At 34.8% G+C, this 13,218-nt stretch overlaps 1 protein-coding gene across 6 annotated transcripts in view; it reads right to left on the reverse strand.

Moving 5' to 3' along the window:
- Positions 1 to 1,469: 1,469 nt before the first annotated feature.
- LOC117419886 (semaphorin-3A-like) overlaps positions 1,470 to 13,218 on the reverse strand; it is a 163,574-nt gene continuing 151,825 nt past the window's right edge. For all 6 annotated transcript variants that reach the window (XM_058985884.1, XM_058985885.1, XM_058985886.1 and 3 more), the window contains 7 exons: positions 12,988 to 13,207; positions 11,939 to 12,030; positions 11,108 to 11,149; positions 9,325 to 9,482; positions 7,413 to 7,480; positions 5,809 to 5,954; positions 1,470 to 4,979 (listed from right to left, as the gene is read on the reverse strand). In XM_058985884.1, the coding sequence (XP_058841867.1) occupies positions 4,524 to 4,979; positions 5,809 to 5,954; positions 7,413 to 7,480; positions 9,325 to 9,482; positions 11,108 to 11,149; positions 11,939 to 12,030; positions 12,988 to 13,207 (1,182 nt within the window). In that variant the 3' untranslated portion in view covers positions 1,470 to 4,523. The remainder of the gene's footprint in view (positions 4,980 to 5,808; positions 5,955 to 7,412; positions 7,481 to 9,324; positions 9,483 to 11,107; positions 11,150 to 11,938; positions 12,031 to 12,987; positions 13,208 to 13,218) is intronic.

The following is a 13,218-nucleotide window of genomic DNA, read 5'->3' on the forward strand; positions in this document are numbered from 1 at the left end:
TTTTCTCGCTGTCTATGCCGAAACATGGCAAAAAATTACATTTTGGAATTGCAAATGATGGAAAAGAGCCAATGTTTCTGCAAGCTTGAGTGGAAAATAAATATCATAAGGGTATATCCTCTACCATGCTATGAAGTCAATTGGCTGCTGCTTTTTACATTCTTGACAAGGGGAGAAACCAGGTGATTGGCAAACAAATGACAGGTTATACTGTTGGAGGGTTTAAGAAGTGCAATTTAAATGCTGTATACTGTATCTTTTTATTTTTTTCAATAACACTAGTTATAGTCATTTCTTGTGCCTTTTGAATGAACTTAACCACTAACTGACTACTCGGAACTAAACGAGCAGAATTTCCTTAAGCTTCTACTGTTTTAATACATTTGAAACAGAAACAGCTGTGGGTTGATATTGTGTAGATAAAATAACCCAAGATCCTATAAACCTAGTCTTATGCATAATCGAATGCCTTAATTTAACAGTGAAACGAGTCCTTATCCTCATTCTGCAACTTTACACATAGTAGTATTCCTTAAAGTTCTGACTTTATTCGGACATGTTGAAAATATGAGCTGTATAGGTGTTTCCTGTAAAATATGATCAGTACATCTTCTGGGTTTTGGTTATGTTATATTGAACATTCTCTTTCTGCAAGTAGCGACAGATAAGGTCTATTGTCTCAGAAAGATTGTGCTATCTTTGAGTAATGACAACCAATTGTAACAAATTAATTCTATTTAAATTCAGCACAGTTGCACATATTTTTAGTTTTGTTATGTTTAATCTGGAATACAAACCCTGGATTGCAGCAACACATTCTTATTATGTTAAAAAGATGGCTCCCAATACAGTAGAATCGCACCCAAATGATATTTACTACCATTTTCCCCAGTTTAAGGAAGTTGTTCAAGATGCTGTACACGTTTTGTCCTCATGCTCCTGGTGTCTAATTTTAATTGAATTGAAACCGCTAATAAAAGAGGCTGTGGATAGAAGGGGGTTCACAGCAATCATAGGTTTGCATTTTCAGACAAGCAATTATTAACAGAATGCATTCATTAGAGATAATAAGCGGTAGTCATCTGGGTTTGTACCTGTGACCTCAGCTTTCAACAAACCATCATAAGTCCTATTTTGTCTCATGGCAGGCTGGAGAATGCATTAGTTTAGAATTTGCTCTTGAGCGCTGCATATCACTTATGATAATGAGACCTGACTGTTTAAACCCCCTGGCAACCATCCTCATATAACAGAGGCGAAAGTCATTTAAGGACCTACTGTTTGCCTATTTCCAAATGGTAAATGTTGGAATAGTTGCCAAAATAGTCCACACTGTATGTGAAACGTAGCGTGCTAGTCTGCAAAAATCTTGTAATCTGATTTTGCCGATTGATCTCTACAAATAGAAAACAAATGTGAGCTTAAAATGGCGCACACCTTTAACAAATTAAAGACATTCAAAACCTCCGAAGTTTTAGAAGAAATATTTATTCAACAACTGAATACATGCCAAAAAAGAAATAATTTACAGCAGCAGTTTCATTATATTTTCTCCAGTTTCATAGAGACCGTCTGAAATGCAAAGAGCAATACGATCATGTAAATTAATTGCTCTGCAGTAAACATACATGCAATCTGATGGATACTTTACTCTGTTGCATTTAAATATGAAATCAATCCCTCATGTTTTAATGTGGGGAAACAGTTGTATACTAGTTTCTCAAAAACTGATATAGAACACCTTGGAATAGAGTACCTAATAGATGCCAGTACTTTACACTGTACCTCGATTTTCTAAGGAAAAATATATACACCTTTTAAACAGGTTAATGTGTACTGCATGTTGCAAAAGGTAGATCTATTACACACATAACATTAATAGTCACTAAATTATATATAAAAATTATTAGATGCATTAAAAAGAGCATTCACATGCAATTTTTACACAGTGACATTTTGTGGACCATGAAAGAAATGGTTTCTTTTATTTTCCTGTGAATTGACAGATATTGTATTTAGGGCATGTATCATCTTTCAAACAATAACCGTCAAGCAAATATTTGTATTTTAAATAATTCAACATTCAGTGGTCCATGCTAACCTAGAAGAAGCATCCTAAAACTCGATGTGTTTACAATTATCTTTAGTGATATCTTTTTAAATTATTTACCATAGCTTTACTGTTTTATAGTTGTTCAATCATCAGTCGACAGTTCTAAAAATGGTAAAAGTGTGTGAAATGGTAATAAAATGGCTTTTATCAGTGGAACATCTTTTAAGAAGATCTCTGCGTGGTTTCACAGAAAAAAGGCAAATCTTATTTTTTAATCTGTTTTTTCTTGGTTCTGTTTACCGGCTTTAGTGATGACTGCAGACTTTGGGTTTAGACTTAATTAACTGACAGCTCAGATGGCTGGTATTTAGCAGATGTATCGCTCACTCTGACCCCACCTTTGTGCTGACATATAATCAGCTTCACAGTTTCCCACCCCACGTGCACAGACAGACAGTGTAGTTAAACAATCTCAGTAGGAGTCAGCTTAATATTTTTCTTCTTGGAGATGAATGGCCTCAAAAACACTCGTGTGGTGTCTACCCACTTATCTACAGTAATGTTTATTTTATTTTTGCAACAGTGATACATTTTGGACCTTATTACATCTAATGGTGTATAACCACAGACATTTATATTTCTACTGGAAGGTATAACCACTATGATAACATTTCATCTTTCTTTTTCCTCAATAAGAGCATATACATACCCTAGCTGTAATGAGGAGGTGTTACATTGGGGATATACACTCCCAAAATGTGTACGTTTAAGTCACAGGGCAGTTTAACTTTTCCAACTCTGTGCTCTCACAGATAAATCGGAAGTAAAAGTCAACTTGATTGGTATTTGCCTCACAGAGAATGCAAGCTATTTTCTTTTTGTCATTTGTATAAAAAAAATATATTATTTGTTGGTTCAGATCTGTGATTAATTGTTATTTATTAGGCTAGTTTATAACATTTTCCAGGATTTCTGTGACTAAATGCACACTGTAAAAAATTTATCACCTGACCAATATTATATTTTAGGAATAATAAATTAAGGAATACATTTTTTGGCTTGATACATAGCACCCCAGGCCATACTGCCACACATGAAAAAAGAAATGGATTGCAATTATATACTTTATCAGATAGTTTCACAGATTAGCACTAGTCTTGGACTACCTTACCTAAAATAACATTAGGTAGTCCAAGATTAGCGCTAATCCAGGTCTGTGAAACCAACCATGCATGGCAGTCTGGTTTTGGAAGTGTAATATAATCACTTTCACCATTAAATGTAATTATTTTAAAAATACGTTATTTATATTTTTTTGTGTTGTATCACATAGCCTAGACCTTTTCAATATTTAGCTATTGTCAATAAATATTTTTAACTGTATAAAAAGTTCAGAATAGTTGGGAAAATATGTCTGAAATAATTTAGAAATGTATCTTCTAATGAGTACAATTGAACAAAAATGAAATACACTTGCATGATGATTTAAAAAAAAAACAACAACTTTGGGTTGGAGTAGTTTTTGTAAGAAGGCAGGATGATATACATATTTAACATACATTATTTTAGACACTTTTTGATAGAACTCTATTAACTAAAAATAAAACATACCTTTCACATGGAGTTTACATATTTGTCAGTGTTGGAAGAGCTTATTCAGAAATAATTTGTTAATGAAACTTATCACATATTAGGAGATAGGGTAACATCTATAAACTATTGCATTAAAAACAACAGAATGGCAAACAGAGAGAGTATATTGTCAACGTTGATGGTTAGGTTATTTAATTGTACAGTGTTAACAAAAGTCTGAGTTCTATAGTTAGCAAAAAGCTGTTCAACTGTCTTTTATTGGTAACTGCCACTGTTAGATTAAATTATATCTTAACAAAATGCATTCATTTTGATCCAATGAAGAACAGTTTAAAATCATTATCGTCTTGTTTGCCCAGTCCTTGAAGACCATGAATTGCCACAGTTATTTTCAGTACTCCCAAAGAGCATCATGTAATTATTTCAAATGAGCCACATTAATGTATGATAAGTACAATACATAATATATTATGTTACTGTCTGATGAACGTCCTGTTGCATTTCAGTATTAACATCTTTAGATTTAAAATTGTATTGGTTTTAAGTGTTCATGTTTAGGGGGAAATGGCAATCAATTGTAACAGTTGAACTATGAAACAAAAAAGAAAACTAGACTAAAAACCAAGAGCAATGTCAAATATCATTTTTGCTGTAGAATATTTACAGGAAGTCCAGTCCAACCGTCAGTTTCCATTCTTCCATAATGGAGACCATTCAAAGGTACTAACACATGGTGGTTCACTCAGTCATTACCATTAAACCATTGTGCACGTCTTTACCAATCCAATGAACTAAATCAGGAGTATATTGCATTTGTTTCCAGTTGAGTGCCTATAAGAGTCTACTTGGATTAAGTCTGTGAAATGCCACCCCAGTGTCAGACACTTCTTGGTGACCTCTCAAGTTCATGGGTCCTCCTGTTTCTGCCTTTCTTGTTTTCCTGAATGTGTTTCCATTTGTTAGCATTAACTTGGGCATTGGATGGCCTTTGTTTGCGTTGCTTGCGGTCCCTTTTCCAGACCTGCTCACAAAATTCATCCATGGTGTTGAGGTTTGGGTGGTTGATGAGGGACATGAAGTCCCTATACCAGACTTTCTGATTGGGAGGGATAATGACATGGCCTTCCTTTGGTTTTGCTGCCTCACCATCCTCATCCTTGTGCAGAAGTTCCTCTAGGTGTTCTGTGTCTATGACCTCCAGGGTGACCTTGATCAAGGTCTGCATGTATCCATGTTCAACAGTCTGACAGTAGTAGATTCCTGAATATTGCCTCTGAAGGCTGCGTATGAGTAGACCTTGCTCTGTTCTGATGAATCTGTCATCTGCTTTTATCTGTAATTAAGAGTTAACATTAGTGCACAGAAACTTTGGTAAGACTATTTGCTATCAACTATTTTTATTTTACTGATCAGCACTTGGCTTAGTGAGTGAATTTCAGCATTGATCATTTCTAAACCAAACCTGATTCACATGGACTCATGGCTCTTGTGACCATTAAATGGTTCAGTCTCTCAGATGTTTGAGGCTCATACCAAATCCACTGGACCTTGAAAAGTGCTACATAGAATGACTCTATACCAAAAGCATAAAGGTTAGAGGTCATTCTCTTAAACAAATAGCCACCTTGGTGTATTTTCAGCTGTGAATTTGATCCTAAAGAGGTATTTGCCCAGTCATCCATAGCAAAGCCCTATATACCAACTCTAATATAGACAGGACATTGTCTAACTTTGAATAAATAATAATAAGCCATTGTGATACAAGGTTTGATTGATAAGAAAGAAATGTAAGCCGGTGTTGGACATTCTACTCATGTGTAAGAAAGTTTGATGTTGTCAGGCTACTGGTATTAGTAAAGCTTAAAAGCAATATTAAGCTTCAAGTGAGATTTTAACTGCTTTTTAAAAATAAAAATAAAAATAAACTCTTAATATGTTATGGCATTTTCAATCACTCTGAGACATTCTTGATTCTGTTGCTCCAATATTGAATTATTATTTCTGTCTAAATCTGCCTTTAACTTTGTCTGGAACATCTTAAATGATATTGTCATATGATTTGGTGACATCCGAATTATTGCATAATCCCATGCTGTGAATCACTAGACACTATGCATATAACATAATACTATGAGTAACATAATAAAGGAAAAAAAAATTACCTCATCCTTCCGGTCTTCATTCTGTTTGTGGAATTGCCAATAGACAAGGGCACGCTGGGACTTTGGGCTACACTCCAGGAAAGTGCTACTGTTCTCCACCCCATAAATAATCCTTTCTTCCAAATTCCCTTTGCCATTTAATTCATCTGTAGATAAAGGAGACACATCAGTATTTTTGGTAAAAATCAAAGCAGTATTATAAAAAGCTAAATAAACCCTTAATGTCAACATAGTTAGAGACCCAAATCTAAAATATATAAACACCACAGCAAAGGATATCTGTGATATTTACTCAAATGTGATGTAACTTTCGACACAGTAAAGAAACTTACAAAACAGTATGTAAACTGTAATTTGTCTCTAACAAATACATTCAATACCATTCCCAGATCTGATTTCTATACAGAGGCATTGCCTAGGTTTCCTCTAAATTAAAGAAACAGCAAATACCCCAAATTGTGGATATAGGGTAGAACCCTCATTTATTTAGAAAACTAGATGTTGTTAGCATGAATATGCTGTATTCAGTGGCTGTCGTCAAATGAAGAACTTTAAAACCTCTGCAATGTGTTTCTGAATTAAAGTTATAGCAGCACAGGATGGTGCTCCGGTGGTGTCAGTTTACAAAATAATGAGCTGGCCCTCAAGCTTTCATACATGAGAAACCAATGTGTGGTCTCCTCTGTCTGGGTGGCTAAATCCTGCTCTTACAGAACAGAATTCAGTAAGACAAATACACAACTTAACAATATAATGGAGCAAACATCCCTTATCTAAGAGTGTGAGGATAAATTGCTGCTTGGCAGTGTGCATCTTTCAAGAGGGTTATCTAAAGACTCTAAGCCAAATGCAATAAATAAATAAATGGTACAGCAGTTTTCTGAAACTCAACAGGAGAGGAAGAGCCATCACTAGTTTGACAATATCAATACCAATTGAATGTTAAAAGAGATTAGTATTTGTTTTCGAGGGAGAATATTCTATAGCTATGTATGTATTCATTTTAGTCAACAACAAAAAAAGGCAGACATATCCCAAAAGGCATACAGTTCACTACTCACTTTAAACAGTGGGCAATTAATATTGGAAGTACTATCACATAATCTGTTGCAAATGTGTGGTCTGAACCTCATTTTTTATGTTTATCTAGAGTCATGAAGAGTAAAATGGTTCAGAAACAATATGCATACTGTCTAATGCATAATGTAGAACATGCCCTTTTTAATGTAGAAACACAAAGGAATTGGAGAATAATGATGCAGGGATACCATTATTTCTTAGGGAAGTTTATATGGTTCTCACCAACATTGAGTGTAAGCTTGTGTGACAATAAGACGGACCTGACAATAATGGAAATAATGACATGAACAGCATTCTGATTGGTAACCAGCTAGGACTGGCCTCTTTTCAGTTCTCCATGCTGCAGAATGTTCTTATTAAAATTACTTTTTATGCATACATTCAAACACTCAATCCTAAACTATGAGGTCAAGCAGACAACCCTTTTGGCTAAAGCCTTCATAGGTAATATCATACAGTTTTACATACCTTAATTTTTAAGGTAAAACTTTATTCATGTATATATTTTAAATAAACCTTCTTACCATGATTTTGAAGGTCAGAACACTGAGTGACAGGGTCCCCATTTCTTATATCCTGTCTTCTTGTACGTCTAAATTAAAAGGAGAATATTTAGTATTAAAAGACATTCAGTACATAATTACACCTACTCTTAACTGAGAATATGTACTGAGAATGCAAATCCTTGTATGCTGCTGACTAATCAGTCATTACGTGTCGACAATTGATGACACATTCAAATCACAAAAAGACTAATACATTGGAACAACATAAAAAACATGACGATACTGTTGTTTTGATGCCTACTGCACAATGCACAGTATTGCCATTATTAAGTTATTTTAGATCCAAGGTCACTTGATGCCATGCTTGATTTCATTCTCTTCAGGCATGCATTTACCACAGTTTGTAACTGTAGCAGGTTGTAGCAGAGGTTTAATGTTCTAATCAATACATGGAACTAGTGTTACCAGCTTCTTTACAAGGTAATGCATCTCCCTTCAGGCTGCTGCGGACAAATGTTGAGCAGCCATGAAAGTGAGGCGAGTCTACGAAATTAAAATCAATAACCCAGCTGAGCATTTACTGGTAGAATGCTATATAATTAAGATCAAGACAACTTCAATAGCCCTCCCCCTATAGATTATTACAGAAGCTTTTCACACACTTTCTGATTGAGCAATGGCTTGTTCATTCATATACAAAGTCAAATGAATAAAAACAAGTCAGATAAACTCTTTATTTGTTATGTGTTTCTTTTAAAGCATCTATAACATTGAAGGGGGGAGTAAACTTATAGTCTAATATTATATTGGTTGTACCCTGTAAGTGTCTTTTTAGACTGTTCTGGTGATTTTTATGGTTTCCTAATATGTTGTCTTGGTATTGTGGAAAAAAGAAAAGGGAAACATGTGTAATGCAGAAAGGTCAAAAATCTTAATTTCAAACAGACCAATCAAAAGAAGGAACTGAGCTTATCCAAAGGAATCTTCATGATGCACCATAAAGTGACAAGTTTTACACATTGAAATTTAAGGAAATACAGATGTATGACAGACGGAGGTATGGAATGGAATGCTGCTGTTTGAATTTGTGTTTTCTGACAGGTGTGCCTTATACTTTTACCACCCAATACTTTTTCTTCAATGTAGATAATATACTTATGATGAAATGTAAATTCTAGAACAGTTTATCTCAATAGTTTTGTGTATGTGTTTTAATAAAGGACTTATGTTTCTTTAATGAAATATAGCTCACTTAATTGAGCAAATTAGAAAAATCTGTACTTATAAATCTGTCCTATGTTTCCAATAAAGTTTGCCAAGAAACATATAATCACAAAGGATGGCAAACAAAACTAGCATACCTTGCCATTCCTAGTAAATTCTCCTTTAAAGTTTTTTAGTACCCCCTGAGACCCTTTTTGGCACGCGAAGAAAGACATTATCTGGGTTTTATAAGAGTCTATGTTTATGGCATTTTCATTTTGGGAAATTACATGGCTGAATTACATCTAAACAAGCTCACAGTATATGTGTATAGTATATACAGTATAGGCAGGGTGATTAGAAAGTAGGTTTACCACATCAACGCACCATGCGTTGATGTTGTAAACTTACTTTCTAATCACCCTGTATATATAGGCCTAGATATAAAAAATGTTGTGACTTGAACAAATGCCAAAGCGAATGGCAAATCCAGTAACGTTTCCATTCCCACATATTATAAGTAGCTATGAAATATATCTCTGACATGTTAAAAAATTGTAAAAGAAAAGAAAATGTTTCCAAAAAAAAAAAAAAAAACCTGTGAGTACATTCTTTATTTCTGCCACAGGCACCTCCTGTAGTGCAATCTAACTATGAGCCGTCAAAACTGCATTGCTTGAATTAGCACGGTCAGTATGGATTCCAGAAGCACACAAGCACGTCTGACCTCTTTGATGTGGGGAAGTAGCGGGAGCATTCAGTTCCATCCCAGGCACAGTAGGGGTCCCGAGCTAAGCAGCACTCGGCACAGGCCTTTCCGTAGACATCACACCGGTGCAAGGGCATCTGTGAAACTCCAATTGCTGAGCCAAGGTATAGCTGTTGCTGTAAAAAAGAGTAAGATTATTATTATTATTATTATTATTATTATTATTATTATTATTATTATTATTATGTCTATTTAATACATTATTATAGTGGGTATATACATTTACTAAACAATTTGGCCTTTATGTTGTCATACCAGCAATTTGGCCTTTATGTTGTCATTGTAAAATGCAGTAATGCTTGCAACATTGATGGGGTCACTGTCATGCTCATCATTAGTGCTTTATCATCAACCCCAAAAGGCCCTTTATTTTAATATGGCACTAGGACATTTCACATACAACTCTTGACCACAATGGAACAATGTTTAAGGATAGTTCTTTATGCCTATTTAATACTTTATGACTACAAAGACATTTACGAGTAGAAAACCCAAAGTACTTATGTAACCAACAGCCATTCCAGGGTCACTACTTCCAATCATTAAAGACTTGCAGTAAAATAAAACTAGTGACCTATAGGTTAAAGAGTTGTCAACACATTGCCAACCACCTTTTTTCTTGTAAGCACCTACTGTATGCAATATGTACAGTACTCGGTATTGTGTTAACAGAGCGTACAAAAAAGTATGAATCATATCTGGTTGTCTAGTTCAAGTCCAATTATAAATCTTTAAGACTGCAGTTGTATCAACATGCTGAAGAAAAGTACCTAACCCTTAACGGTGTTAACATGATTTAAAAATACAAAAAAAAAAAAAAATGATATTGTATTTTTAACATTGATTTTTGCCTTTTGCATCTTTTATTTTTAGTGAACACACAGATATGCTTCGGGACAACCTAGCTTTGCCTTATTGAGATCTCCTGTGTACAATACTCAAAAAGCCTTTTACTTTTAACCTCAGATGGATTCATTAAAAATATATATATATTCTTTGGGCATCGTGCAGTAGTTTTCATGTGAACTTTCTGTTTTTGTTTCTTGTGACACACTCAATATAATGTTACTCCTGTTAAGATAAGTAAAGACATCAAACCTAGCTGGGCTGTACCCCAATTTATTAGATAAATCACTTATTGTTATACGACACTGAGGAAGCGTACCATAATTCTCAGAATTTACCGTGCACCCATGGTGTGCATGACTAAGCAGTTTCAGTTTACATCCCTTGTAAAACGTGCATCCCTTGAAAAATGTAAAGGGCTAAAGCAAAGATGGATACTTGCTAGTTAGTAGGATCATTCATCCATTAAAATGTGTTCCTATATGCAATATTATCAAGGTATAAATTAAGTATAAACTGTACACTTGTTATGAAGTATACCATATGCCTGATATATAACGTTCATCATGTGTACAGCGCACCATGATGCTTCTTATATTTGTGAAATGATGTGTGTAATATTCTGAAGATTATGGCATCCAGCACCACAGGATATACTGTAGGGGAGCCGGACATTATATTTCTGAATTGAATAAGCCTTACATTGAATGTTACTAAAAAGTATAAGCAGTCTCTGACTGCAACGAGTTCCATTGCCATTTTTCATGAAAACTAACAAAACATACAATACTGCTATTACAAAAACTACTTACTATAACAACAACAACAACAATAATGGGATCGCTATAATACCCTAAGCTGTCTGGAATCAACACCCATTCAAGCCAAAACTTACCTGTTTTGTAGAAATATCCATGGCTGTAATGGCAATAGGCTCCTAAAATAAAGCAAACACATCTATTAGCTTCATGATTTTATAATCACCCCTTATATTTATAATTGTAAGCAGTCAATCAGAGAGTAATGCTAAATATGATGGATCAATAAATGACAATGCCAAATGGGATAATTACAAGGACATGCAGAAACATAATCAGTTGTTCCATGTAAAGTATGTGACTATCAATAAAAGTGTATTGTTTATGTGTAAAATACTGTATTTCATTTGTGTTCACATTTTAGTGCAGTTACCATTTACATATACAAACTGACTGCACTAAAATTATATCTGAAGTACTGATTTAATAAAATGCATTAAATTCCTTTACTTGTACTTTTTTATTTTCATATACACAAGAATTTCCCTCTATGTTTCTATTTGCCTCTTGAATATTGTTTGCAACCCGACTGCCCTCAAAGTCTTTGTCTTCACCACTATAAATAATATCTCATTCGACCGTTTAAATTTAAATACAGTAGGTCTGCCTGTTCACGAAAGACTCTGGCCACGATTAAATCAAAACTGAGGCACAACTGTGGACATTATAAACTATAGCTTTCTGCTGAGCACATTATTGCCCCACCATGTGGAGCTGTGCTACTGAGACAAACATACAGACTTGACAGTCGGTACATACTTCTTCTATAACCACTATCAGTATGTACCAATACATAGTGCACATCAAGTGAGACTTGCACTTGAATACTGCCAGGTGACGACCACACTAAAAACATAACCGCTGCTTACAACTCGACAGGTTAATTGAAGGCGCATGACAACACTTACCCTGAACACAGTCATTTCTTCTAGGAGGACTTCCTCTAGGTCATGCCAGGTCTCCTTGGGAATCGATACAACCTTTAGAACAGTGCCAACATCTTCAAAACAGAATGGGGACATATTAATGAAGGAATATATTACATATCTTTCTACAGTATATCTGATAGACTATAATTATATTTACCAGTGCTGCTGGGTAATGCCCCGCCTTCCTGACTTGTATCTATCATTGATTTGTTTAAAACAGAATTGTGGCGAAATGTAAAAAAATGCCTACACACAAAAACCCCAGTAGAATGTGCCCGTGACCATAGGGATTTCGTTGTGGAAGACAGCAAAGGAAAGAAGGTGCAACTTAAGTGTGCAAGTATTGGCGAGTTACATATTTTGACAGAAAAAAACGCTCAAGCATTTTGGAAAGTAACTGAAAACACTAATTTCATACAGTATAAAAAACAAAAGCCCCGAAAAAAATGATTTACATAAAACTTGAAAACAGCTACAAATAAACACCGAAAAATATAATTAATAAAAATAGTTAAACAGAAAACCAATACATTTAATGTATATCTCAGAAAATGCTGCCACAAAGTCCTGATATGTCCAGATATCCTGCACTTGCCTAAGTATGATGTCCTTGTATCAGAAGAAAATGCATGTCTCAGGTTAAGATGGTATGTTTGAACAAAGCCCCAAATGATTTCAAGAGTTCAATTTTTCGGGTTAAAGGTAGTGTGTCTTAATCAGAATGGTAATAGGGAGCAGGACCCTACAAACAAATGGGAGTACAATCTACAAGCTAGATCAGCCATATAGTATCTAATGTTTCAAGCAAATCTGCACTGGGACCCCAAACAGATTGGGATTACCACGAAAGTGGAAGATTGTATTACTTTTATCAATTCACTTTATTGACAGATGCAAAATGATTGGACAAAATATAAGCCCCTTATTAAACATTGGTGAATATTGACATATTTAGACCTGATCAAACAAATGTTGGTTGGAAAACTAAATTAGTGACAGATGCAGTAAACTGTAGTAAAGAATAATACCTGTTCCAATGAACAGGACATCATATTGTCCATCTTCTGCATCCACACGATCCACAACTATCTGTGTGAACTGGTAGTCTACATCAGTCTTGATGATGATTGGTCGGTGGCTTATTGGATGGACAGGATTGTACATGGCAGGGTGGCTTCTTGCAAAAGTGATGACATCATCAGGCAGGTCTTTTGTAGAATCAAACCCTCCAAAGGTTTTGCTTGGGCACTGTGAGGCAA

Source organism: Acipenser ruthenus, chromosome 14 (genome assembly GCF_902713425.1).
Source record: "Acipenser ruthenus chromosome 14, fAciRut3.2 maternal haplotype, whole genome shotgun sequence".
NCBI lineage: Eukaryota > Metazoa > Chordata > Actinopteri > Acipenseriformes > Acipenseridae > Acipenser > Acipenser ruthenus.